At 46.7% G+C, this 26,496-nt stretch overlaps 1 protein-coding gene across 1 annotated transcript in view; it reads right to left on the minus strand.

Moving 5' to 3' along the window:
• The window catches only part of LOC132831010 (insulin-like growth factor-binding protein 4), a 50,480-nt gene extending 47,523 nt beyond the window's left edge, over positions 1 to 2,957 (minus strand). Inside the window, exon 1 of the mRNA XM_060849032.1 lies at positions 2,424 to 2,957. Within this exon, the coding sequence (XP_060705015.1) occupies positions 2,424 to 2,790 (367 nt within the window). The 5' untranslated portion in view covers positions 2,791 to 2,957. The remainder of the gene's footprint in view (positions 1 to 2,423) is intronic.
• Between the last annotated feature and the right edge of the window lie 23,539 nt (positions 2,958 to 26,496).

A 26,496-nucleotide genomic window follows, 5' to 3' on the forward strand; every position in this document is an offset into this window, starting at 1 on the left:
ACAACCAGTCAGTGTCAGAATCCCCACAGTGTCAGATAGGCTTCATTTTGCTTCAAATGCAGCAGACAAAAAAGGCAGAATTTCTTTCCATATATTTTTTAAATTTCTTAATCTTCTCAACTCCCCTTCGGGATGGAGATGGTGCAATTGACATCTGCTGGAGATTTTGCATGAACTGTACCTTTACAAATACCTCCAAACAATGATCAGCACTCTGTCCTCAGGTATAATAGGATCTGAGCTTACTACTGGACTCTGCAGTCCCTACTCTGGTAAAAACAACGACTGCAGATGCTGGAAACCAGATTCTGGATTAGTGGTGCTGGAAGAGCGCAGCAGTTCAGGCAGCATCCGAGGAGCAGTGAAATGAGTGGTGAGCTCACTAACTGAGGACTAACATTTGCACCATCAGAGAGACAGATCTGTGAAATATCAGTGATTCTATTGGGACGTTTGACGCCTGGCACAACACATCGCCCTGAGTGTAGGTCTCGGAATCTGGAAGGGACATCAGCTCACTCCAGGAGATTCCCTTCCAAGTGTAAATTGCTCACATGGGACAAGCTGTGTAACTGCTTGGAAAGGGACACTCAGTGATTATGAAGTCGAGTTTGTCTGGACGAGGGGAAATGAGATAAATATTTGAAGTGGAAGAAATATGAACAAGGTTCTGATAAGGGAAACAGAAGATTGGAATCAGAGGTTGCACCAAAATAAGGGTGCCTTGTCTGCACTAGCATTTCAATGATTAACTCTCTTCACAATTTAAATAAATTATAAAACTATTCAAATGGATGAGGTGTGGCGTTAAATATTATACAAGGAATTTAATTCAGTGAGTTCCATTAATCTCAAAATTGGGACCCTCGGGGCATACTCCTAATGACAGACACTGCACAACCCCACCCTGATCCACTCTCAAATAGCCAGACTTCGCCTATTCCAAAATAAACCCGAAACGGTACACTCACATTTCAGTCAGTCTGCGAAAATCCACGTGAAAAATCACTGAAGGCAAACAAGGAAATCTCAAATTCCATTCACACTCAAACAAACACCTCCACCAAATTCCTGGAGGTTTCTCTGATGTTTACAGATCCATTAACCCTGGACCCATTTCTCCACAACAACCCCCACCACCCCCCCACCTTAAGATCGCAGACCCCTTCCCAAAGCCCCATGTTCTCCGCAGCCCCCCTCTCCCCAATCCTCCACGAACCCCTTCCCTCCCAGACCCACCTTCCACTCTGTCCTCCACCTGCAACATCCAAACCCCAGACACTGACCGTTCTCCCACCGGAGCCACCCACCCCCCCATCCCCATCCTATCCCCATCCCCCTATCCCCATCCCCATCCCCCCATCTTCCCACGATCCCCATCCCCATCCTCCCCCATCCCCATCCTCCCCATCCCCATTCCATCCCCCCATTCCTATCCCCATCCCCCCTGTCCCCCGATCCCCTTCCCCCCATCCCCATTCCCCCCATCCCCATCCCCATATCCCCATCCCCCATCACCCCATCCCCATCCCCCCCATCCCCCCATCATCCCCATCCCCCCCATCCCCCCATCATCCCCATCCCCCCCCATCATCCCCATCCCCCCCATCATCCCCATCCCCCCCCCATCATCCCCATCCCCCCCATCATCCCCATCCCCATCCCCCCCATCCTCCCCATCCCCCCCATCCCCATCCCCCCCACCCCCCCATCCCCATCCCCCCCACCCCCCCATCCCCATCCCCCCCACCCCCCCCATCCCCATCCCCCCCATCCCCCCCATCCCCCCCATCCCCCCATCATCCCCATCCCCCCCCCATCATCCCCATCCCCCCCATCATCCCCATCCCCCCCCCATCATCCCCATCCCCCCCCCATCATCCCCATCCCCCCCATCATCCCCATCCCCATCCCCCCCATCCCCCCCATCCTCCCCATCCCCCCCATCCCCCCCATCCCCCCCATCCTCCCCATCCCCCCCATCCCCATCCCCCCCCACCCCCCCATCATCCCCATCCCCCCCACCCCCCCATCATCCCCATCCCCCCCACCCCCCCATCATCCCCACCCCCCCTTCATCCCCATCCCCATCCCCCCCACCCCCCCATCATCCCCATCCCCCCCACCCCCCCATCATCCCCATCCCCCCCCCCCCCCCCATCATCCCCATCCCCCCATCATCCCCATCCCCACATCATCCCCCCCACCCCCCCATCATCCCCCCCACCCCCCCATCATCCCCCCCACCCCCCCATCATCCCCATCCCCATCCGCCCCACCCCCCCATCATCCCCACCCCCCCATCATCCCCATCCCCATCCCCCTCATCATCCCCATCCTCTCTCCCCCCATCGCTGTCTCTCCCAGAGACCCACACCCTGACCCCCAGCCGCCTCTCCCCCACCCCCCGGGGGGGTACATACCTGTGCGGGGGAGGCTGCCCTGGATTTTCTCGATCTCTGCCGGTTCCATGCAGACTCCGTGTCCGTGCAGGAGGGAGTGCAGGGGCCTCTCGCAGCCCCTCCGGGGGAAGCAGCGGAGCCCGGAGCCACAGCGCGGGGTGTAGACGCCACAGCGGCGGCCCTTGGCCAGGGCACAGGTCCCGCAGCAGCCGCAGCCCGGCTCCCGGACCAGCTCCAGGCAGCCGGCAGGGACCTTACAGCCGGCCCGCCTCTCCTCGGAGCACGGGGCACAGCGGACAGGCCGCTCCGGGACAGGAGCCTCACACACGGTCACCGTCAGCAGCGCCCAGCCGGCGGCGGCCAGCAGCAGCACCGGGCCCCGGGCCATGGGCACCGGGCGGCGGGCACCGGGCACCGGGCGGAGCGGCAGCGGATCTCCGGGTCAGTCCGGGACCGGGGCTGGGGGCTGGGGGGAGCTCACTGTCCGCGGAGCAGCCGCCGGCTGCAGCTTTATAACCGGCCGGAGACACGCCTCCCGCCCGGGGAGGGACACAGCCTCCCCCACCCTGGGGCTGCCGGGGGGGGGGGGGGGGGGAGATGAACCTCCTCACCCTGGGGCTGGTCCCGACACTCCCCTCCCCTCCCCGGGGGTGGGGGTGAGTCTCTCCTGACCCTGGGGCTGACTCCCGCCCTCACCCCCACCCCTCAATGTTGCCCCCCACCCCATTCCAGGAGGCGGGGGAGGGGGTGGGTGGGTGCTGCTGGGTTTAGCCCCGAGGCTCCCCCACCCTCTGGCCCAGCTTTAGGGGAACTCGCTCTGTCTTCCCCACCCCCAAAGACAAAACCCGCAGCCTGTCCCTCCAGGGTATTCCGGTGGGAACCCACCGGGAAATGGATGTTGGGAATATCGCCGGGAGACAGTGTGGGCTGCAGCTGGGGGTGGGGGGAGTGTGGTGCTGGAGAAACTCAGCAGGTCGGGTAGTATCCGAGGGGCAGGAGAATCGGGGATTATACCTGAAACATCGACTCTCCTCCTGCCTCTCAGATGCTGCCGGACCTGCTGTGCTTTTCCAGCACCTCTCTCAATTACCCCTGGGAATCCAGTGACAACAAAAGGGCTTATTCCCACATTCTTTATCAACAACATGAACATCAAAGTGTCTGATCTGGAGATAAAGTGAGATTCGCTCAATCCCACGTTCTCATGTTTCATCAGGAAGAATCGTGTCAAACCGCTACAGAAATCCCAGGATTTTTTTTTCGTTTCAATAAAGGATCAGAAACTGGAAAAACTGCTAAACTTCTGAGGATTCCTGTTCCTAATTATTTTTTGAAAATCAGGTTTGAAAATGAATTGAACATTGACAGTATTATCAATGCTACACCCAGGTGAACACATGAGGACATTCAGTATCTCTCTCTGGGGAAAACACATGAATTCCTTGGGCCATACATTCCCGGAACTGATCAGCCAATAGGTACACAGAATCGGGGAGGTGAGGAGATGACAAGGAGCATGGTGGCTCAGTGGTTAGCACTACCACCTCAGAGCTGGGGAGCCACATTGGATCCTAGTTGTCTGGGTACTCTGGTTTCCTCCCACAGTCACAAAGATGTACAAGTTAGGTAGCTTAGACATGGGCAATGTGGGGGGGCAGGGGGGACCTGGGTGGGATAGGATGCTTTTTCTGAGGGTTGGTGTGGATTCGATGGGCCAAATGGCTTGCTTCTATTCTGTAGGAATTCCATTCTATGATTCTACAACCAACTATTCAGAGGATTAGTGCAAGGAAGACAAGGTAACCCTCAAACTGGGATTTGTGCTCAAAGATCGAGAATGATAGTGCTCCTGGAAGGAGAACCTTGGGGAACACCATGTACAGGCAGGTTTCATCAGGATTGGGTTCTGTAGAGAGGGTTCAGGAATGATTTATTGGATGTTGCTGGGGATGGAGAGTTTGAGTTATAAAGAAAGGCTGGATAGGGTGGGACCTTGTTCCCTGGAGCGTAGGAGGTTGAGAGGTGACCTTATAGAGGTTAATAAAATCACAAGGGGTATAGAGAAGGTAACTGGCAAAGATTTATTTCCTAGCGTGGGGGAGTTCAAAACTTTTAAAGGATCTTTTAAAGGTGAGGGAAGAAAGATTTTGAAAATACATGAGGGGCAACATTTTCACACAGAGGATGATTCATGTATGGAATAAACTGCCAGAGGAAGTGGTAGGTGCAGGTACAGTTACAACATTTAAAAGACTTTTGGACAGGTACATGAATAGGAAAACGTTGGAGAGATAAGAGCCAAATGTAAGCAAGTGGAACTAGTTTATTTGGGAACATGGTCAGTGTGGAAAAGTGTGGCACTGGAAAAGCACAGCAGGTCAGGTAGCATCCAAGCAGCAGGAGAGTTAACGTTTTGGGAATAAGTCTCCTCTACATCACGGAGACAGGACACCAACTCGTACGGCATTTCCAGGAACATCTCTGAGACACACGCACCAAACAACCCCACCGCCCTGTGACTGACCACTTCAACTCCCCCTCCCACTACACCAAGGACATGCGAATCCTGGGCCTCTTCCACCACCAAACCCAAGCCACCCAACGCCTAGAGGAAGAACACCTCATCTTCAAGTGCACGGCATCAATATCGGCTTCAGATGCTCTCCAGGCGCTGCCTGACCGGCTGTGCTTTTCCACGCTGACTCTCCAGCATCTGCAGTCCTCACTCTCTCTCAATACGGTCAGCACGGATGAGATGGACCAAAAGGTCTGTTTCCATGATGATGACTCTATGACTCCATCAACTCTAGAGTTAGATAAAGGTTCACTCATGCAGCGAGGGAGGTCTTATCAAAGAACTTAGAGAGAAGGGAGATAAGAAATGCACAGGGCTGGGAGAGGTAAATAGTGCAAAAGTACAGTTCAGAAATAGGAAGGATCATCAGGAGGAAATGTAAACTTAACTCTGTGTTCCTCCTGTATTGCTCGCAAGACAAAGCTTTTCACTGTGCCTCAGTACATACGACAATAAATTCAATCCAATTCAAAACAATTCAATTCAATTCAGTTGAAGGTTGAGTCAATGTATGTAAAGGCACTGATCAGCAAGTGGGTTAATGAGCTGCAGACACAAGTCACCACTTTGGGGTATGACATAACAGCAATAATGGAGATCTGGCTCAAAGGAGGAGATTACTGGAGACTTCATATTCCTGGCCATGAAATGTTCAGGAAAGAATGATAAGGAAAAGGAGGCCTAGGGTTGTAGTACTAATCAAATAAACTACCTCAATAACTGAGAACAATAGTGTACTTCAGAGATCAAATTAACATGATCCCAGTCTAGGCTGGAGTAGTCACAGCAGAGAAGGGCAGGTATTCCTGAAATAAGTATCTCTCTTTAACAGTACTTTCCTCAGTATGGAAGGAAGCAGTATTGGATCTAGCTATTGGGAATAAATTGGGATAAGTATTTCGTTGGGGTGGCATTAAGAAAAAGTAATTATAATCATAAAAATAATTAACTGGAAAACAGATAATTTCAATGGGATTGGGGTCGAAAGTTGACGTGGGCCAAACTGTAATTTAGCAATTTCACTGTAATTTAGCACTGCTGCCTCACAGCGCCAGGGACCCGGGTTCAATTCCAGCCTCAGGCAACTGTCTCTGTGGAGTTTGCACATTCTCCCCGTGTCTGCGTGGGTTTCCTCCGGGTGCTCCGGTTTCCTCCCACAGTCCAAAAATGTGCAGGTTAGGTGAATTGGCCATGCTAAATTGCCCGTAGTGTTAGGTGAAGTGGTAAATGTAGGGGAATGGATCTGGGTGAGTTGCTCGTCGGAGGGTCGGTGTGGACTTGTTGGGCCGAAGGGCCTGTTTCCACACTGTAAGGAATCTAATCTAATCAAACCAACTAGGTCCCTTCAAAGAAAAGATGGCTCAGATATAGAATAGACAAATTCCCACGATGTAGAAAATGATCCATGGTCTTAGTGAATATATCAGAAATCATTGGAGGTGGAAGGGTCAGTTGACAGGATAGGTAAATAAATGGATGGGATCCTTGATTTTATAATCCGAGGAATAAAATGCAAGATTAACAGAGTCAAACCGAGCTAGTTTTACAGGAATGGTCTCTGGGCTGTAGGATTTCAGTGAATGTGGGAACACTGGGGAAACTGGAATTGTTTCCCTTGGAGCAGAAAAGGTTGAGAATTTTCACAGAGATATTTGGAATTGTGAATGGTTTTATGGACACATTTTGTCAAACATTTCGATGTTTGTATTTCTTGTGAATGTCCTGATGAGTGCAAGATGCAAATCTTTGAGAAAATGTGACCTTTCTTTCAGCAGTACACAGGTTCTGCGTAAGCAAATGACTAGTTTTGAGAGAAAAGGTAAAGTCACCATAATCACACTAGATCACAGGGCTACTCTCAGACAGGTAAAAACAACGACTGCAGATGCTGGAAACCAGATACTGGATCAGTGGTGCTGGAAGAGCACAGCAGTTCAGGCAGCATCCAACGAGCAGCGAAATCGACGTTTCGGGCAAAAGCCCTTCATCAGGAATAAAGGCAGTGAGCCTGAAGCGTGGAGAGATAAGCTAGAGGAGGGTGGGGATGGGGAGGGAGTAGCATAGAGTACGATGGGTGAGGGGGGGGGGGATGAAGGTGATAGGTCAGGGAGGAGGGTGGAGTGGATAGGTGGAAAAGGAGCTAGGCAGGTAGGACAAGTCCGGACAAGTCATGGGGACAGTGCTGAGCTGGAAGTTTGGAACTAGGGTGAGGTGGGGGAAGGGGAAATGAGGAAACTGTTGAAGTCCACATTGTGCCCTGGGGTTGAAGTGTTCCGAGGCGGAAGATGAGGCGGTCGTCCTCCAGGCGTCTGGTGGTGAGGGAGCGGCGGTGAAGGAGGCCCAGGACCTCCATGTCCTCGACAGAATGGGAGGGGGAGTTGAAATGTTGGGCCACGGTGCGGTGTGGTTGATTGATGCGGGTGTCCTGGAGATGTTCCCTAAAGCGCTCTGCTAGGAGGCGCCCAGTCTCCCCAATGTAGAGGAGACCACATCGGGAGCAATGGATACAATAAATTACATTAATGGATGTGCAGGCAAAACTTTGATGGATGTGGAAGGCTCCTTTAGGGCCTTGGATGGAGGTGAGGGAGGAGGTGTGGGCAGGGGAAGGTGCCAGGATGGGAGGGTGGGTTGTGGGGGGGGGCGTGGACCTGACCAGATAGTCATGGAGAGAACGGTCTTTGCGGAAGACAGAAAGGGGTGGGGAGGGAAATATATCCCTGGTGGTGGGGTCTTTTTGGATGTGGCGGAAATGTCAGCAGATGATTTGGTTCATGCGAAGGTTGGTAGGGTGGAAGGTGAGCATCAGGGGCGTTCTGTCCTTGTTACGGTTGGAGGGGTGGGGTCTGAGGGCGGAGGTGCGGGATGTGGACGAGATGCGTTGGAGGATATCTTTAACCACGTGGGAAGGGAAATTGTGGTCTCTAAAGAAGGAGGCCATCTGGTGTGTTCTGTGGTGGAACTGGTCCTCCTGGGAGCAGATACGGCGGAGGCGGAGGAATTGGGAATACGGGATGGCATTTTTACAAGCGGTAGGGTGGGAAAATCCAGGTAGCTGTGGGAGTCGGTGGATTTGTAAAAAATGTCAGTGTCAAGTCAGTCGTCATTAATGGAGCTGGAGACGTCCAGGAAGCGGGGGGGGGGGGGAGTAATCAGGTCCTTCGGCCCAACTCTTCCATGCCAACCAGGTTTCCTAAACTGAACTAGTCCCATTTGCTTGTGTTGGGCCCATATCTCCCCATACCTTTCCTATCTATGTATCTATCCAAATGTCTTTTCAATGTTGTGATTGTACCCAGCTCCAGCTCTTCTCCTGGTAGTTCATTCCATTTACAAACCACCCGCTGTGTGAAAACACTGACCCTCTGGCCCCTTTTAAGTTTTTTACTCTCTCACCTTAAAATTATGCCCTCTAGTTTTGGACTCTCCTACCCTATGCAAAAGATCTTGGCCAGTCACCTTACCTATGCCCCTAATGATTTATAAGCCTTGATAAGGTCACCCTGCAGCCTCCAACACTCCACGGAAGTGAGTCCCAGCCTATCCAGCCTGTCCTTATAACTCAAATTCTAGACTCAGTAACAATCTTGTAAATTTTTTTTGCACCTTTTCCAGTTTAATAACATCCTTCCTATAGCAGGGCCACCAGAATTGTATGTAGTACTTCAAATATGGCCTCACTAATGTCCTACACATCTGCAACATGACATCCCAACTCCTATAGTCAATGCTCTGACCAATGAAGGCAAGCGTACCAAACATAGAGAGAGGGATGACTGGTGGTGGTTGAAGCTGAAAGGTTGAGGAGGAGAAGGAAGATAAATCCCCAGGACCTGATCAGATGTACCTGAGAACTCTGTGGGAAGCTAGAGAAGTGACTGCTGGGCTCTTGCTGAGATATTTGGATCATTGATAATCACAGGTGAGATGCCGGAAGACTGGAGGTTGGCAAACGTGGTGCCACTGTTTAAGAAGGGTGGTAAAGACAAGCCAGGGAACTATAAACCAGTGAGCCTGACCTCGGTAGTGGGCAAATTGTTGGAGGGAATCCTGAGTGACAGGATGTACATGTATTTGGAAAGGCAAGGACTGATTAGGGATAGTCAACATGGCTTTGTGTGTGGGAAATCATGTCTCACAAACTTGATTGAGTTTTTTGAGGAGCTGAAAATGTGTTGCTGGTCAAAGCACAGCAGGCCAGGCAGCATCTCAGGAATAGGGAATTCGACGTTTCGAGCATAAGCCCTTCATCGAGAAACTGATGAAGGGCTTATGCTCGAAACGTCGAATTCCCTATTCCTGAGATGCTGCCTGGCCTGCTGTGCTTTGACCAGCAAAACATTTTCAGCTGTGATCTCCAGCATCTGCAGATCTCATTTTTACTCGTGAGTTTTTTGAGGAAGTAACAAAGAGGATTGATGAGGGCAGAGCAGTAGATGTGATCTAAATGGACTTCAGTAAGGCGTTCGACAAGGTTCCCCATGGCAGATTGATTAGCAAGGTTAGATCTCATGGAATACAGGGAGAACTAACTATTTGGATACAGAACTGGCTCAAAGGTAGAAGACAGAGGGTGGTGACGGGGGGTGGTTGTTTTTTAAACTGGAGGTCTGTGACCAGTGGAGTGCCACAAGGATCAGTGTTGGACCCTCTACTTTTTGTCATTTACATAAATGATTTGTATGTGACCATAAGAGGTACAGTTAGTAAGTTTGCAGATGACTCCAAAATTGGAGATGTAGTGGACAGTGAAGTGGGTTACTTCAGATTACAACAGGATCTTGACCAGATGGGCCAATGGGCTGAGAAGTGGCAGATGGAGTTTAATTCAGATAAATGCGAGGTGCTGCATTTTGGGAAAGCAAATCTTAGCAGGACTTATGCACTTAATGGTAAGGTCCTAGGGAGTGTTGCTGAACAAAGAGACCTTGGAGTGCAGGTTCATAGCTCATTGAAAGTGGAAATAGGATAGTGAAGAAGGCGTTTGGTATGCTTTCCTTTATTGGTCAGAGTATTGAGTACAGGAGTTGGGAGGTCATGTTGCGGCTATACAGGACATTGGTTAGGCCACTGTTGGAATATTGCGTGCAATTTTGGTCTCCTTCCTATCGGAAAGATGTTGTGAAACTTGAAAGGGTTCAGAAAAGATTTACAAGGATGTTGCCAGGGTTGGAGGATCTGAGCTACAGGGAGAGGCTGAACAGGCTGGGGCTGTTTTCCCTGGACCGTCGGAGGCTGAGGGGTGACCTTACAAAATTATGAGGGGCATGGATAGGATAAATAGACAAAGTCTTTTCCCTGGGGTCGGGGAGTCCAGAACTAGAGGGCATAGGTTTAGGGTGAGAGGGGAAAGATATAAAAGAGACCTAAGGGGCAACTTTTTCACACAGAGGGTGGGGGTATGTGTATGGAATGAGCTGTAGAGGATGCGGTGGAGGCTGGTACAATTGCAACATTTAAGAGGCATTTAGATGGGTATATGAATAGAAATGGTTTGGAGGGATATGGGCCGGGTGCTGGCAGGTGGGACTAGATTGGGTTGGGATATCTGGTCAGCATGGACGGGTTGGACCGAAGGGTCTGTTTCCGTGCTGTACATCTCCATGACTCTATAACCTCAGTCAGCGCAAGAACCGAACCCACTCTGTTGGCATCACTCTGCATCAGCGAACCAACTGTCCAGCAAACTAACCCCCTTAACAGAGAAAGAGAGTGTTTCAGAGAGTGTTTTCCTGGTGCCTGGAAGGGTCATTAAGGAGATGATGGAAATTTAAGCTGGCTGACACAAAAGAAACCAAAATGACAGGAAGTCCCTTTTTTTATCGTACGATGTTGTTGTGCCTGGAAGGGCATTGGAAACAGATTAATTAGTAACTTTCAAGAGAGCATTCAATCAATATTTTAAGGGAAAAATGTGCAAGGCCTGTGGGGAAAGATCAATGAGTGAGTTTAATTTCACAGCTCTGCTAAAAGGCTGATATAGATATGATAGGCCGAATGGCCTTTTTCTGTGTTTTATAATGCTAGGATTCTCTGATAAAAATCCACCCAATAACTGCTTCTAGGTTAATGAATACATTTGCTGAGTGTAACAGATTACAGTGAGCTTTACATCAATGCAATCATCAGTACAATCTAATCCAGGTTCAAAGGAGGTGTCTCTGCTTTCAGTAAATATAAAAAGCTGGTAATAGGTTTCTTTCATTGATCTCTGTGCCCCTGGGCTAGAGAGGGGGGCGCAGGGAAAAATTAAACATTGCACCTGCTAAGACCCATAGAATTGGGCGTTGTTGCTTATTTAAGACACTCATTAAGACCATTGAAAGGAACTTTGCATAGAATGTGAGTTTTATAATTCCCGATGGAATGGAGCAAGGATCAAAGATATAGGGGAATTAAAGGATTTGGAGACAGGTTCTCCCCTGGAAATTATAGAAAGAATTAGCACAATATAGAGTTTGATGTGTCTCTCTCAAAATACCTTTTTACTGCGGGGATTTGAACCACCTGAGATTTTAAATAAAATTCGATGTGAATGTTGTAAGTCCTTTGTGGGGCAGATCTCATGTGGGCATGGTGTATGGGTGGAGTTATAAAGAACAGACATTTACAGAGCCCAGGTCACTCTGCTCTGCTCTCTGACATCTTCCTTGATGATTATATTGGCCGGTTTATTGATTCAGTAACTACAAGTCCCCGAGGTCAAGTCACGATCTCTCGTTCGCTGAGTTTGAAGAGATTAGTCTGTGGAGTGTCATTCCTTGATGCAGCTTTATTTGTGTATCTGTGTGGGACAGTGAGGAGATTGGCCTGTATTCTCTAAAGTCTCACACCAGGAGAAGTCACATTATTGAAACTTCCTAATTTCCTACAGAACATGCTAGGTGGATGTAGATAAAGTGTTTGGCCTGGCTGGTGTCTCCAGGAATGCGGAGATAATCTCAGCATAAGGTGTAGACCATTTACAGAGTCATCAAGTCCCGTAACATAGAAAAAGATTCTTTGGCCCATCAAGTCTGTGCTGATCAGAAACAACCTGGTAACTATTCTAATCCCTTTTTCAGCCCTGGGCCCAAGCCGTGTGTGCCTTGACACTGTAGGTGCACATCTGAATACTTTGTCAATGTTGTGAGGGTTTCTACCCCTACCAACCAGAAACAAAACAAATGGTGTATCTAAAATGAGAAAATATATTATATTTGAGGCTGTCGCTTCCCAATTAGCCAGGATTAAATTCCAACTTTAACAGTAACTACAATCCTCTCTCTCCCAGAGCCATTACCATAGAAGGGGGCTCTGCAGCCTATTGAGATTTATGGATGTGCTGCCAATCAAGTGAATTATTTTGGTCTGATGGAGTCAAGTTCCTTAAGTGTTGATGGAGCTGCCCCCATTCAGGCAGGTCAAGAGTGTTCCATCACTTTCTTGACTTGTGTCTTGTAGTTGGTGGACAGAGTCATAGAGATGTACAGCATGGAAACAGACCCTTCGGTCCAATCCATCCATGCCGACCAGATATCCCAACCCAATCTAGTCCCTCCTGCCAGCACCCGGCCCATATCCTTCCAAACCTTTCCTATTCATATACCCATCCAAATGCCTTTTAAATGTTGCAATTGTACCAGCCTCCACCACATCCTCTGGCAGCTTATTCCATACACATACCACCCTCTGCGTGAAAAAGTTGCCCCTTGGGTCTCTCACCCTAAACCTATGCCCTCTAGTTCTGGACTCCCCGACCTCAGGGAAAAGACTTTGTCTATTTACCCTATCCATGCCCCTCATAATTTTACAACCCTCTATAAGGTCACCCCCCAGCCTCTGATGCTCCAGGGAAAACAGCCCCAGTCTGTTCAGCCTCTCCCTGTAGCTCAAATCCTCCAACCCTGGCAACATCCTTGTAAATCTTTTCTGAACTCTTTCAAGTTTCACAACATCTTTGCAATAGGAAGGAGACCAGAATTGCACACAATATTCCAACAGTGGCCTAACCAATGTCCTGTACAGCCACAACATGACCTCCCAACTCCTGTACTCAATACTCTGACCAATAAAAGAAAGCGTACCAAATGTCTTCAGTTTGGAGAGTCAGGAGGCAAGGATCTTTCAGGGCCATGCGCCTTGTGGGCAAACGTAGAGGTAGAAATCAGAAAGCTGGAAAGTGAAGGAATCAGCAAAGCAGAGTAGTTTGCGGAGTGGGCAGTACCGATTGTACCAGCGAACATACAAGGTGATGTATAGTCCTTAGACTTTCCTGAGAAACTTCTGGATATTTTAATCAGGTCTTCAGTCAGCCAGCCATTTTCTAATTGAAAAATGTTGAGCCAATCTCGGTTAATCTCGCGCAGCCAATTTTGCCCCATCAAGCTTGGGCCCGAGTCTTTTACTATAATCACTGGTAATTATAAGAGACTGGATCTGAAGTTGTACCTTTAGTCTGTGAAGTTTCCCTAGATTCTCAACCTAGTCAAGGTCTTGCACGAAGCTAAGGGCTAGAGTCCTGAATTTTATTAAAAACTGGTTCCACAATCACCGAAATGGCCACACCGGTATCAACCTTCACTAGAAACAGGTGACTATATAACCAGACATTTGTCTTGAGTGGTTCTGATCTAGATGTTTGCTAAGCAATTTAACTGTTTCAAATCAGACGTAGTTGCGTTTTCTTGGATACCAGACCATGAGTCCTCTTACTCAATTTAAGATCTGGTGGGACTCTCTTCAAGCCTGTATACCCACAGCAACGACAATGGCTTGTCAGCCTGGATCCTGGGGAACATTTTAACCATTTGGCCAAGGCTTGGCTGTGTTTTGGGGTTTTGCTGTGGGCTGACCTAGAGTCTCCCTACTCAGGATGTGTGCTGAGTGAAGCTATGTAATTGGTGTTCACTCAAGTGGTGTTCCCCAAGCTCAGTCAGATGATGAGGGTGTTCACTTGCATCAGAAAACTCTGCAACTTAAATGCTCCACTTTCCACATTTTCCAATGATAAATCCAGCTGTAGTGCCTGTTTGAAGTTCAATTGAACTTCAGCTAGTAGGCACTTTTGCATCATTACCTCATTAATTCCACATACCCAAATGGTTTCTAAGCATCTCATGAAGGGATAAACCCAAGCCATGGGCTTCTGACAATTGTCTTAATTCGTCAAAAATCCCAATATGGATTCCCCTGGTTCTGGAATTGCTGAGTAAAACTGAAAGCATCTCAGAATATAATACTGCATGCAATTCTAGTCTCCCTCCTATCAGAAGGATGTTGTGAACCCTGAAAAGGTACAGAAAAGATTTACAAAGATGTTGCCAAGGTTGGAGGGTTTAAGCTATAGGGAGAGGCTGAATAGGTTGGGGCTGTTTTCCCTGGAGCGTCAGATGTGGAGAGATGACCTTACATGTTTCAATTCAATCACCCTACAATGTTCTAAACTCTTGAGGATATAGGCCCAGCCCTACCTAACCTTTCATCAAAAGACAATCCACTCATTCCTGGGATTAGTTGAGTAAACCTTCCCTGAATTGCTTCCAAAGCATTAGCATCACTATGTAAGTACAGTGACCAGTTCTGTACACAGCACTCCAGATGGACTCTCACCAATGCCCTGTATAACCACAGCATAACCTCCCTACTCCTGCATCAGCTCCCCTCATAATAAACCATCACATCTGTTAGCTTTCCTGATTACTTGTTGTATCCCTGCAGACTAACCTTCCCTGATTCATGCACTAGGACACCTAGATCCCTCTGCATCACAGAGCTGTGCAACCTCTCACAATTTAGATAATGCATTACTTTTTTATTCTTTCTGACAAAATGGACAATTTCACAATTTGTCAAATCTTCGCTCACTCACTGAATCTATCTGTTTCCCTTTGTAGGATGCTTATATTCTCTTCACAACCCATTTTCCTGCCTATTTTTGTGTCATTAGGAAGAGTTCCTGCACCTTCGATCCCATCATCCAGATTGTTTCCATAAATTGTGAAGAGCTGAGGTCCCAGCACTGACCACTGCGGTACACCATTTGGGACATCTAACAACCTGAAAATGACCCATTTATTCCTCCTCTCTGCTTCCTGTAATCCAGCCAACCATCTCTCTGTGTCACTATGTTACCCCAAACACAATGAGTTTTTATTATTCGCAGCGACCCTGGCTGTGGAACCTTATCAAATGTTCTCTGGAAATCTAAGTACAATACATCTACTGGTTCCCCTTTACCTACAGCACAACTTCCTTCTTCATAGAATTCTGGAAAATTAGTTAAACATGATTTCCCTTTGATGAAACCATTTAGTTCTGCCTGATTACCTTGAACTTATCCAAGTGTCTGTTATAACATTGTTAATAATAGCTTCTAACATTTCCCTATGGCAGAGGTTAAGATAACTGACCTATAGTTTCCTGCTTCCTGCTTCCCTCTCCTTTTGAACAAAAGAGTTACATTAAAACTTTTCCAATCTAAAGGAATCTTCACTGAATCTAATGAACTTTGGAAAATTAAAACCAACGCATCAACTGTTTCATTGTCTACTTCTTTTAAGACTCTGGGATGGAATCCGTCAGGACCTGGGGACTTGTCAGCTCTCATTTCCAACCATTTACTTTGTATTGCTTCCCTGGTAATTGTGAGTTGTTTTGGAGATCCTCCTTTCTTTCAGTTCCTGATCCACAGCCATTTCCGAGATGCTGTGTGTGTCCTCTCTGTTGATGACTGACATATAACATCTGTTCAATCCATCTGCCGTCTCTATATCCTCAATCACTAACTCCCCAGGCTCGTTTTCTGTTGGACCAACACTTACTTTCTTAACCCTTTTCTTTTTGAAATATCTGATGAAACGTTTCTTCTCGGTAATTATATTTTTGGCTAACTTTCTCTTGTACTCTAAATTCTCCCTCCTTATTAATCTCTTGGTCATTCTTTGCTGTTTTTTATATTCTGTCTGATCTTCTGACTAGCCACCAATCTTTGCCCAATTGTATGTCTTTTCTCTGTGATTGATACTATCTTTGACTTTTTTTAGCTAACCATGGATGGTGGGTCCATCCCTTAGAATTGTTTTTTATGTGTTGCAATGTATTTATTCTGTGCTATGATATCCCCCTACAATATTTGGTGCTGTAACTTTATTGACCTAACCCTTAACCCAAATTAGGAGAAAGTGAGGACTGCAGATGCTGGAGATGAGAGTCGAGAGTGTGACGCTGGAAAAGCGCAGCAGGTCAGGCAGCATCCGAGGAGCAGGAGAATCGATATTTCGGGCATAGGCCTTTCATTTTGCCCCGAAACATTGATTCTCCTCCTCCTCCTCGGATGCTGTCTGTCCTGCTGTGCTTTTCCAGCACCACACCCTCGACCTTACCCCGAATTGTCAGTTCACCTTCACTAGGGCTTCTGTCATGGCCTTATAATTGCCTTTGCTTAAATTCAAAATATGAGTCTTAGACTCTCACTTCTGTCTCTGAAACTGTATGTAAACTTCAATCAAATTCTGGTCTCTGCTAGCCAGACGCATTTTCACAATGAGGTCTGCAATTAGTTCTATCCCATTGGTCAAAACGACGTCTAGTATAGACTGCTCTCTGCTTAGAGCCATAACATGCTGGTCTAAGAAATTGTTTGAAAAATATTTAATGAATTCCTCATTTAGGCTATTTATTCTCAGCCGATATCTTTAGGTCCATACACAACTCCCACAAGTGACCTCTTGTCTTTATCATTCCTCATCTCTACCCAGGAGAAAGTGACGTCTGCAGATGCTGGAGATCAGAGCTGAAAATGTGTTGCTGGAAAAGCGCAGCAGGTCAGGCAGCATCCAAGGAGCAGGAGAATCGACGTTTCGGGCATAAGCCCTTCTTCGGGCATGAGCCCTTCCTGAAGAAGGGCTCATGCCCAAAACATCGATTCTCCTGCTCCTTGGATGCTGCCTGATCTGCTGTGCTTTTCCAGCAACACATTTTCAGCCTTCATCTCTACCCAGACTGGTTTCCTGAATTTATATTCTGGTTTCCTAAATATAGCTCATCCTTCCATATTGTGTTAATATTATCTTTAACTAACAGAGCCACTACTCCACCCTTTCCCAACTTCCTGTCTTTCCTAAATGTTAAATACTCTCCAGTATTCAAGTCCCGATCTAAACCTTCCTGCAGCCATGTCTCAGTTATGGCTATTAATATTTACTTACCTCAATATGTACCACCAGTTTAAATACTACGCACTTTTATTATTTTTATCATCTCTAGTCTCATTAACTAATTAATCCTGAGATCTGTATTCTCTGTCCCTTCCTGTCTTTGTCTGTTCAGCATTTCCTACATTAATACCTTCTTCTGGGACAGTAGTGTAATCATTTGGTCACTGTCTGTCAGGGTGAAATCGAATCAGGTTTGGGAGTGGCAATGAGTTTTCACCTTGCACTTTGCTGATAGGAGAGTGTTGAGTGGATGATCCTTGTGTAGAACAAGGTCAGTCACAAAGATGTTGAGGGATTTGAGTGCTCTATTGTCAAATTTCAATCCCTTTCAATCTTTCTCCAGCGCTGAGATCTTGATGGGATCTGGACTGCCTGTCGCTGGTGCTGTTTTTTAAAATTCGTTCCAGGTGATGCATTTTGCTTTGTTTTTCTAAGGAGTCCTTGCTACCTGCTTTAGTGGTGACCAGTGCAGAGCTGGTTTAATCAAACCTGGCACAACCCTCTTTGGTCTTTGTTTTGTTGTGATCCTTCCATAGCTGAACATGGGCACCTCACCTTCACACTGGAACAACACAATGTCTAGTCCCAGTTGGTGACAATGATGAAGGTTCACTTCATGCAGCAGATGACCAGCTCCTTGGCCCGGGTTGGCTAATGGACAAATCCGTTCAGGTGATCTCTGGGCAACTCCAAGATATTGAGAGACCTCTTGCCTCTTTGAGAGTACATTTGCTGCCATTGAAAGTTGCAGGTTACACACTCCTGTCCCTCAATGTGTCCTTTCATTGCCCATGCAGACTGTGGGTGGCAATGGGATCTTGGTGTCCACTCACCCTCTGGATTTACCTGCTTCGGTTCCCTGATATTCTAGGATTCCCAAACCTCCAACATTCCCCACGATCCAAAACGGGAATCCATTTCAATCAGGCTCTCGGCATTTCTCCTTTCCTGCAAACTTTATGGATTCTCCTCCCTTACTTCAAACTGGAATGTTATCTTTCCCTAGTATTCCAGGCTGAGGGATCTTTGCCATCCTCTCAGGGACAATCATTCCTGCTGAGGTACGAGAAAGTGAGGAAAAGCAATGTCACACAACAATCTCACATGTTCCGTCCCTTCTATCCGGACCCAAGTCATGCTCAGAAATACCAAAATCCTGCCCCATGTCAACTTGTGATTCACATGTTACACTGGCCCTGGGGAGCTCTGATAGCAGCAGTGGTGGTGTCCCTATCTCTGAGAGAAGAGACCAGGATTTCAGGTGTATCATATCATCTCTGAAAGAGTTGATTTATACAGAAGCCTGCCCGGCCCTTGGCTGAATACTATCTGGTGACCGAGGAAGAGAGTTCCTGTTTTCACAATCGGGAATAACCATTGCTTTTACAAAGGGAACTTGATTATCCGAATATCAATTATCCCAATATCGGATTATCTATAGAAGATCTCAAGGTCCCAATACAAACATTACATCAAAGAGGTGTTTCAACACTGATCATTTCTTTCGTTTACGGTGATTAAAAGTGAACTCGGCTGACTGAAATGCTGCTGAGAACAGTCCTGGACATTGATGGGAGCCCAGGCACCGTCCCCAAGTGACTGACCTCCAGCCAACCACCACCCACTTTCCCTGGAGTTCTACACAGGGGTGTACCCTAAACCTCCCTTCCCCAGATAATCTCTTGGTGTGTGTGTGTGTGTGTGTGTGTGTGTGTGTGTGTGTGTGTGTGTGTGTGTGTGTGTGTGTGTGTGTGTGTGTGTGTGTATGACTGAGTGAAAATGTGTGTGTAAAAGAGAGATAATGAGTGAGTGAGAATGTGTGTGTGTTACAGTGAGTGAGAGTGTGCGTGAGATTCTGTGAGTGAGTGAATGAGTGTGTGAGAATGTGTGATATGTGTGTGAGTGATAGTGATTGAGGGAGTGATGAGTGTGTGTGAGAGTGTATGTGAGAGTGTGTGTGAGTGAGTGTGTGTGTGTGAGAGAGAGTATATGTGAATGAATGTGTGAGAGTGTGTGTGAGAGAGTATGTGTGAATGTTTGTGAGTGTGTGTGAGTGTTTGTGAGAGTGCGTATGAGAGTGTGTGTTCGGGTGTGTGTGTATGTGAGGGTGTGTGAGAATTAGTGTGTGAGAGTATGTGTGGGTGTGTGTGAGGGTCTGTGTGAAGGTGTGTGTATGTGAGAGTGTGTGTGAGAGTGAGTAAATGAGTGAGAGTGAATGTGTGTGTGAGTGAGTGAGTGTGTGATAATGTGTGACTGTGTGTGAGACTGGGTGAGTGTAAGTGAGTGAGAGTGTATGTGTGAGTGAGTGAGTGGGTGGGTGGGTGAGAATGTGTGTGAGAATGTGTGTGTGTATGAGTGAGAGTGTGCGTGAGAGTGTGTGTGCACGTGAGAGTGTGTGAGCGACAGTGTGTGCGTGAGTGAGTGTGTGAGTGAGTATGTGTGTGTGTGTCTGTGTGTGAGAGAGTGTGTGAGTGAGAGTGTGTGTGTTCACTTGCTGTAAGGTTCAGTCACCCCCGGACAGCAGTCACACAATGAAACAGAAAATATTGCAAATATTCTGTTTCTATACAAATATTTCTATGACAACTGACAGTAGGTTGTGATAATGCCAAGAGGATTTGCTCTCATTCTTGCTTATAAATTGTATTGTCAGAGGGATTTGATTTGAATTGTTGCACCCTATTGCCTGACCTAATTGTTCACAAGGAATGTTAAATCCTGTAAGACAGTGACAGTGATCTTCTTCCAGTGGAACATACAATTCACATTCTCGTTCTGAAGCACACGTTATCCCGCTGCTTCTCGTTCCCTGGTATATCCATATCCCTGGCTGCCCTCCTCAGACCTGCCCTGGGATCAGGTTTCCTGCAGCTGTTCTGAACAATTGAAGCTTGCTACAAGCTATGGGAAAGAATTCCTGATCATGCAAAACAATTCAGAGAACATCCTGCCCCCAGCGTGTAATGGCACCCAATTCCTGGAACAGGGACCAGAGGAGGTGGCTTGATGGAGGGAGCCTGGAACTGGCTGGGAAGGGAAGCCACAGGAAGGAGGTGCTGGAGATAGTTACTGAGAGGGAATATTGGAGGGAATGGGCTGGGGAGAGAGTAGCTGAGGGCAGCTGGAGATAGTGCTGACTTATTAAGACCATAAGACATAGGGGTGGATGTAAGGCCATTCGGCCCATCGAGTCCACTCCGCCATTCAATCATGGCTGATGGGCATTTCATCTCCACTTACCAGCGTTCTCCCCATAGCCCTTAATTCCTCGAGACAACAAGAATCTATCAATCTCTGCCTTGAAGACATTTAGCGTCCCGGCCTCCACTGCACTCTGTGACAATGAATTCCACAGGCCCACCACTCTCTGGCTGAAGAAATGTCTCCGCATTTCTGTTCTGAATTGACCCCCTCTAATTCTAAGGCTGTGTCCATGGGTCCTAGTCTCCTCGCCTAACGGAAACAATTTCCTAGCGTCCACCCTTTCCAAGCCATGTATTATCTTGTACGTCTCTATTAAGTCTCCCCTCAATCTTATTGGGGCAGACAAATGGGCTAACAGACACAGGGAATTGTGGGATTGCGGAGGGGCCAGGAATTGGTGATGAAGAGTGGGAGACCGGGAAATGTTCAGTGTTGTTATTTTCAGATACAGATCTGGGCCTTGGACTGAACGCCAAGAGGGTTGTATCCTGTGCTATTCAAGTTGCCCGTGGTCTTTTTCCATCCTGGAATTGCTATGTAAATGGGACGTTAACAACACATCATTGATTATGGCCCATGGGGCAGTGATTGAATAAAGTGGGCATATGCTCTCCAGAATTTGGAAATATCACCCTGAAACATGTGAGGTTCTAAGGGGCATTGACAGGGTCTGACACTAAGAGACTGTATCACCCAGCCAGAGATCTCAAACACAGCAGCATAATGTCAGGAAAACAGCTGATCCTTCAGGATTGGGATTTATTCAGTCAAAACTTTACAGATTGGTGGAGTTGCAGATAATGAGGAGATTGTCAGAGGATACAGGGATACAGCAGAATATAGATCAGTGGGAGGCATGGGCAGAAAAATGGCAGATGGAGTTTAAACCGGACAAATGTGAGGTGATACATTTTGGAAGGTCAAGTACATGTGGAAATTATACAGTGAATGGCAGAACCCTTAGGAGTATTGACATGCAGAGGGATCTGGGTGTGCAGGTCCACAGATCACTGAAGGTGGCAGTGCAGGTAGATAAGGGAGTAACAAAGGCTATGGCAAGCTTTCCTTCATTGGAAGGGGTGTTGAGTATAAGGTTAGACACGTTATACTGCAGCTTTACAGAACTTCAGTTAGGCCACACTTAGAATATTACATACAGTTCTGGTCACCACATACTAGAAGGATGTCGATGCTTTGGGAGGGTACAGAAAAGATTGTGAATGGCATGCATAGGGTGGGAAGTATGAGGCTTTTTCCCAAGGTGAGGGGGGTCAATTACTCGGGGACACAGGTTCAAGGTGCTGGGGCAGGGTTAGTTGAAAGAGATGTGTGAGGCAGGTTTTTCACACAAAGGGTGGTGAGTGTCTGGAACGCGCTGCCAGAGGATGTGGTGGAAGCAGACACAATAGCAGCTTTCAAGAAGCACCTGGATAAATTGACAAGATGTATATTGCAGTCAGTCTAATGACAGAAGAAACAAGGATAAACAGAGTTATCACCAGCTCCTTGAGCCTGCATTTTAAAAAAAAACTAGCACTTCCACACTCCCTTCCTCCCTCAGGCTCTACCTCAGACTCTAGAGTCATTTTTTTGGAAAGCTAAATCTATGTTCTCAGTTATCCAAAGTCAGACTGGACAGTCAGAGGGATGAGTCTTGCTTGCAGAATGCAGCCAATCCATTTGTGCCAGTCTTGGGGTGAGATGCTGGATGGTTTATAGGTGCCTACTTCAAGCTGTGAACCCTCCGAACCATGGCCCCTCCAAGATGTCTTGGATAGTGGGGCAATTATCATTGTGATCACTTTAACAATAAAGTCATCTACTAAATGACCATCTGACACTTCCTCCTGTTGGTCTTGAGATGGGGCTGGTATGAGGAGGTTGGGGGGAGTGAGTGCTGAGATAAGATTCAGGGAGGGGGTTTGCGGGTGAGGACAGGAAGGAGAAGTCAGGACTAGGGCAGGGTTCAGAAAAATTGTATTCAGATTTTGGCCATTAACTGGGGATTGGCTCATGTTCCTAACAGACTGAAACTGCTATTGGTTTCTGATAAATAAAATTTTATATCTTATCCTAATTGCCTGGCTCTTGGGAATAGAGTATAATTGCAGCCTCAGGTCAGAGGGTGGGACAGAGGGGATTGTAAACATTAACTCAATGGAATGTCACCCTGGATTGTCAGAATATCCTTCACCCTCGTCAGTGTCACCATGTTCAAAGCAGCCCCCCTGCTGCAGCTGGTCTCTGCTTTATTTTCTGAAATCTTCCAGATCTCTATAGCTTTCCTCTCAGTAACTGCCTTGAATCTCACTCACTCATTCACTGGACATTGACTCCTGGATCATTCCCACACTCAGCAGTCTTTTCATTGCCAACTTAGAGCTCCCCACTTTGCCCATTCTGCATTCCTTCAAAATCCACTTTTGTTTTGACCTATAGTTTTTACGTCTGTCTTCAGTAACTATCAACAGCCCCTCTTGCTTTTGGAAATTATTTGAAACAGATGCCAGGGGGTGGAATTTTCTGAACAGCCCCAGGATTGTGGTTTCTGCCAGGGTTCACTGAGGAGTCCATGGTGAGGCAGGGAAAGATCCCTGTAATCTAAAATATAATCATTGCTTTTTGAAATCTGATCACAAACATGGGGTTATTGCTCCATAGAGGGTTAAAAAGGGTGATGGGGCAGGGAATGATTTCTTGCTTTTGGTATTCTACTGTAAAAATGATGTGACACCCATTCCTTGGTGTGGTCTGATTGTTGTAACCAGAATGTGTAATTATTTACTTCCCTGTTGATGGAATTGACAGGTCACTTTGCTTTCTTGTAATGTCTCTGAGAACCTGATCCTGATTGATCCTCGGAGAAAGTGCGGTCTGCAGATGCTGGAGATCAGGGTTGAGAATGTGGTGCTGGAAAAGCACAGCAGGTCAGGCAGCATCTGTGGAGCCAACGTTTCAGGCAACAGCCCTTCATCAGGAATGAGGGGTGACCTGTTGTGCTTTTCCAGCAGCATACTCTCGACACAGATTGAGTGAGTGAAGCTGCAATGTGAACTCTGGAAGATAGAGCTAACCTTCAAACCTCTCAGGATTACAACAACTGCGTCAACTCTCATCACTCATAAACAACTCTCAAAACATACTCCAACAATCTCAAGCAGTAGGATGGTATGGGTTCAGTGCTAATCCTGGGTGTTAGAAAACACCCTGACTTTAATTCAGTAAATTTACATTTCCTTGCATAAATTTCCATTTGTGTTAATTTGTTACAGTTGCCATCAGAGGCTATTTAACCCCATTTTGTAACCTTTAGATTAAGGAGTAGAGGGAGCTTTACTTTCTGCTTATAACAGTAGAAGACATCAGGTCAGTAGGACCACAGAGACACAGCAACTGCAGGAAGTAACCACTGACTGAAAAACAGTTTTTCCACCGCAATCTCTGCTATCTAATATACACTTGATGTTTGTAACGTAAAACTTACACTAAATCTAAATTAAGCCACCAAAATATAATTATTGCTCTTTGAAATCTGACCACAAACATGGGGCTTTTGCTCCATAAAGGGTTAAAAAGGGTGATTGGGGCAGGCAATGATTTCTTGCTGTTATATTCTGCTGTAATAATGTTAACTTCACATTGTAATGACTTCCTATGTCTGGCTGTGGTTCTGTTCCAGTCAATACTTACATAACAGCTTCTGCAGGGTTGTCATGTATGAGTTTTGTCCTATCCCCTGTGTTTGTTTTACTGTAACCCATGTACTTGAAGAGAAAATACCCTGTTTTTGGTACAGCTCCCATTTATGGAGGAGGTTAGAAAACACTTGTTAACACAGTGGGAAGGAATCATAAACTGTTGTTGAAATAAAGGCAAGAGCATCTTTTAAAAGAGAAATCAGTGCTTGTCACAAAGAGTAAGACGAGAAGATATGATTCCTGATGAAGGGCTTATGCTCGAAACGTCGAATTCTCTATTCCTGAGATGCTGCCCGGCCTGCTGTGCTTTGACCAGCAACACATTTTCAGCTGTGATCTCCAGCATCTGCAGACCTCATTTTTTACGAGAAGATATGGGAGCCGAGAAAGCAGATTAGATCAGGAAACTAGGATGAGAAAAAGGTGGTACAATTGATCGATGGAGTGGCCTATTTTTGATTGCAACTGTTTTATGATTCTATGGTATGCTAATGAGTTTCACACTGTTCAGCTTCCAAGGTCTCTGTGCCAGACAGTGGGGAGATACAGAAATCTCTTCCTTTTTCTGAGTGCAGCATGAGCAAAGTGGAAGCAGTTGCTGCATGTGTAAATGTCGTGTTCATAGTCTATGCTTTGATTAAGGTGAAAACTTGACAATGATATCACTGTGAAATACTATGCAGAGGACCTCAAGGAAAAATCCTAGCATTGATGTAACAGTTCTCAGTTTTTTCACACTCAACTTTAAGTGCAGAATGTGAAATGTTCTCACATCAGCCATTTTGTGCAATGCCAGATTCTACAAGCACCAGCATCACATTTGCTGTGAAATTGCTCCTGCCCCACCCTCACATCTGTCTCGTTGTTCCCCTCACTCGGTCTCCTACAATTCACCCCACCTCCGCATTGGGTGAAAGATTGTTTAACTTTCAGATACTAGTTCTGACATAAACTTACTGGCCTGAATTGTGAATTGTTATTTTATAAATGCTGCCAAACTTGCAATTCCAGCATTTTGCGGTTGCATTTCAGAATCCCAGCACCCACAGTATTTTGTATTTATTCAATACTCTTTATGAGATTCAGCTAAATTTGCAGCAGGTATCACACTGAGGGATCCTATCAGCTGGACTTTGTCTTGGGAGGAGATGAAATTCAGGAATTAGTTACAATAACAGATGATTCCAGATGATACTACAGGCTGCTGTAAAAACAGAGGGAGGTTTATCAAAATTCCTTTAACGTTGGGCATGAGAGAAATACACAACCTAACCTGAAACATAACAGGCTTAAAGGATTGTATGGCAATGATCACTGCAAAAGATTGGCTTGTATCGCCTTAGGTTTGAAAGGCTTGGGTCCATCCAATCAAAAGGTTACAGATGATTAAAGGAGATGCAAGGATCAATGGAGAGAAATTGTTTCCTGGGGAGGGGGAGCAGAACATTAAATGTCTTCCATTCCAAGGAGCTGACCTCAACCAAGTGCTCCGGCCTGACACATTCCAAGGTCTAGGACTATGCGCTGAGGGACGCAGTAAAACCTGGGGCAGCTGCCGTCAAGGTGCAGTGGGGAAAGACCACCGTATAAGGTCTTCCTGACAAGGGTAAAGGGGGCGGGGAGGATCCCATCAGTTATCAGACCCTCTCAGTGCCCCAAATGGAAATGAGGTAAATATGGTTCTAGTAAAAAATGAGGTCTGCAGATGCTGGAGATCACAGCTGCAAATGTGTTGCTGGTCAAAGCACAGCAGGCCAGGCAGCATCTCAGGAATAGAGAATTCGACGTTTCGAGCACAAGCCCTTCATCAGGAATAATGGTTCTATCTGAGTTAGAAACACCTTTTGGGTGATTGTTTGTTCTCCATATGCAGAGACTGTACAGAATCAAACCGCTCTAATGACCATGTACATCTATAAAGATTTTTATGAATAAAGAATATTTTTGAAATAAATGTGTTTAAAATTCAGACTAGTTCTCTCAGGGGTGATGTCAGGAAAAATGCTTCCACACAAAGGGTTGGAGATTTACATCTTTCTCTCTCAAATATGGGGAGCAGTGAGTGTGTTCATTTTCTTCATTTGTGGGATGGAGGTGTCATTGGCTGGGCCCAGCATTTATTGCCTGTCCCTAGTTGCCCCTTTGAGAAGGTGTGGGTGAGCTATATTCTTGAACCACTGCAGCCTTAGGGTAAATGTTGACTCACAGTACGTGGGGTGGAGCGCAGGATTTTGACCCAGTGACAATGAAGGAATGGTGATATATTTCCAAGTCAGGATGGGGAGGGGCTGGGAGGGGAGCCTGTAGGGGGTTGTGTTTGCTTAAGGTGCTGGTGAGTGGGCTGATGCCTATTCCATTGAGCAATGTTGTACATTGCTTTCACTAGGTTCCCCATGTTTCTCAGGGACTCTGTTGGGACT

Source organism: Hemiscyllium ocellatum, chromosome 32 (assembly GCF_020745735.1).
Source record: "Hemiscyllium ocellatum isolate sHemOce1 chromosome 32, sHemOce1.pat.X.cur, whole genome shotgun sequence".
Classification (NCBI taxonomy): Eukaryota; Metazoa; Chordata; class Chondrichthyes; order Orectolobiformes; family Hemiscylliidae; genus Hemiscyllium; species Hemiscyllium ocellatum.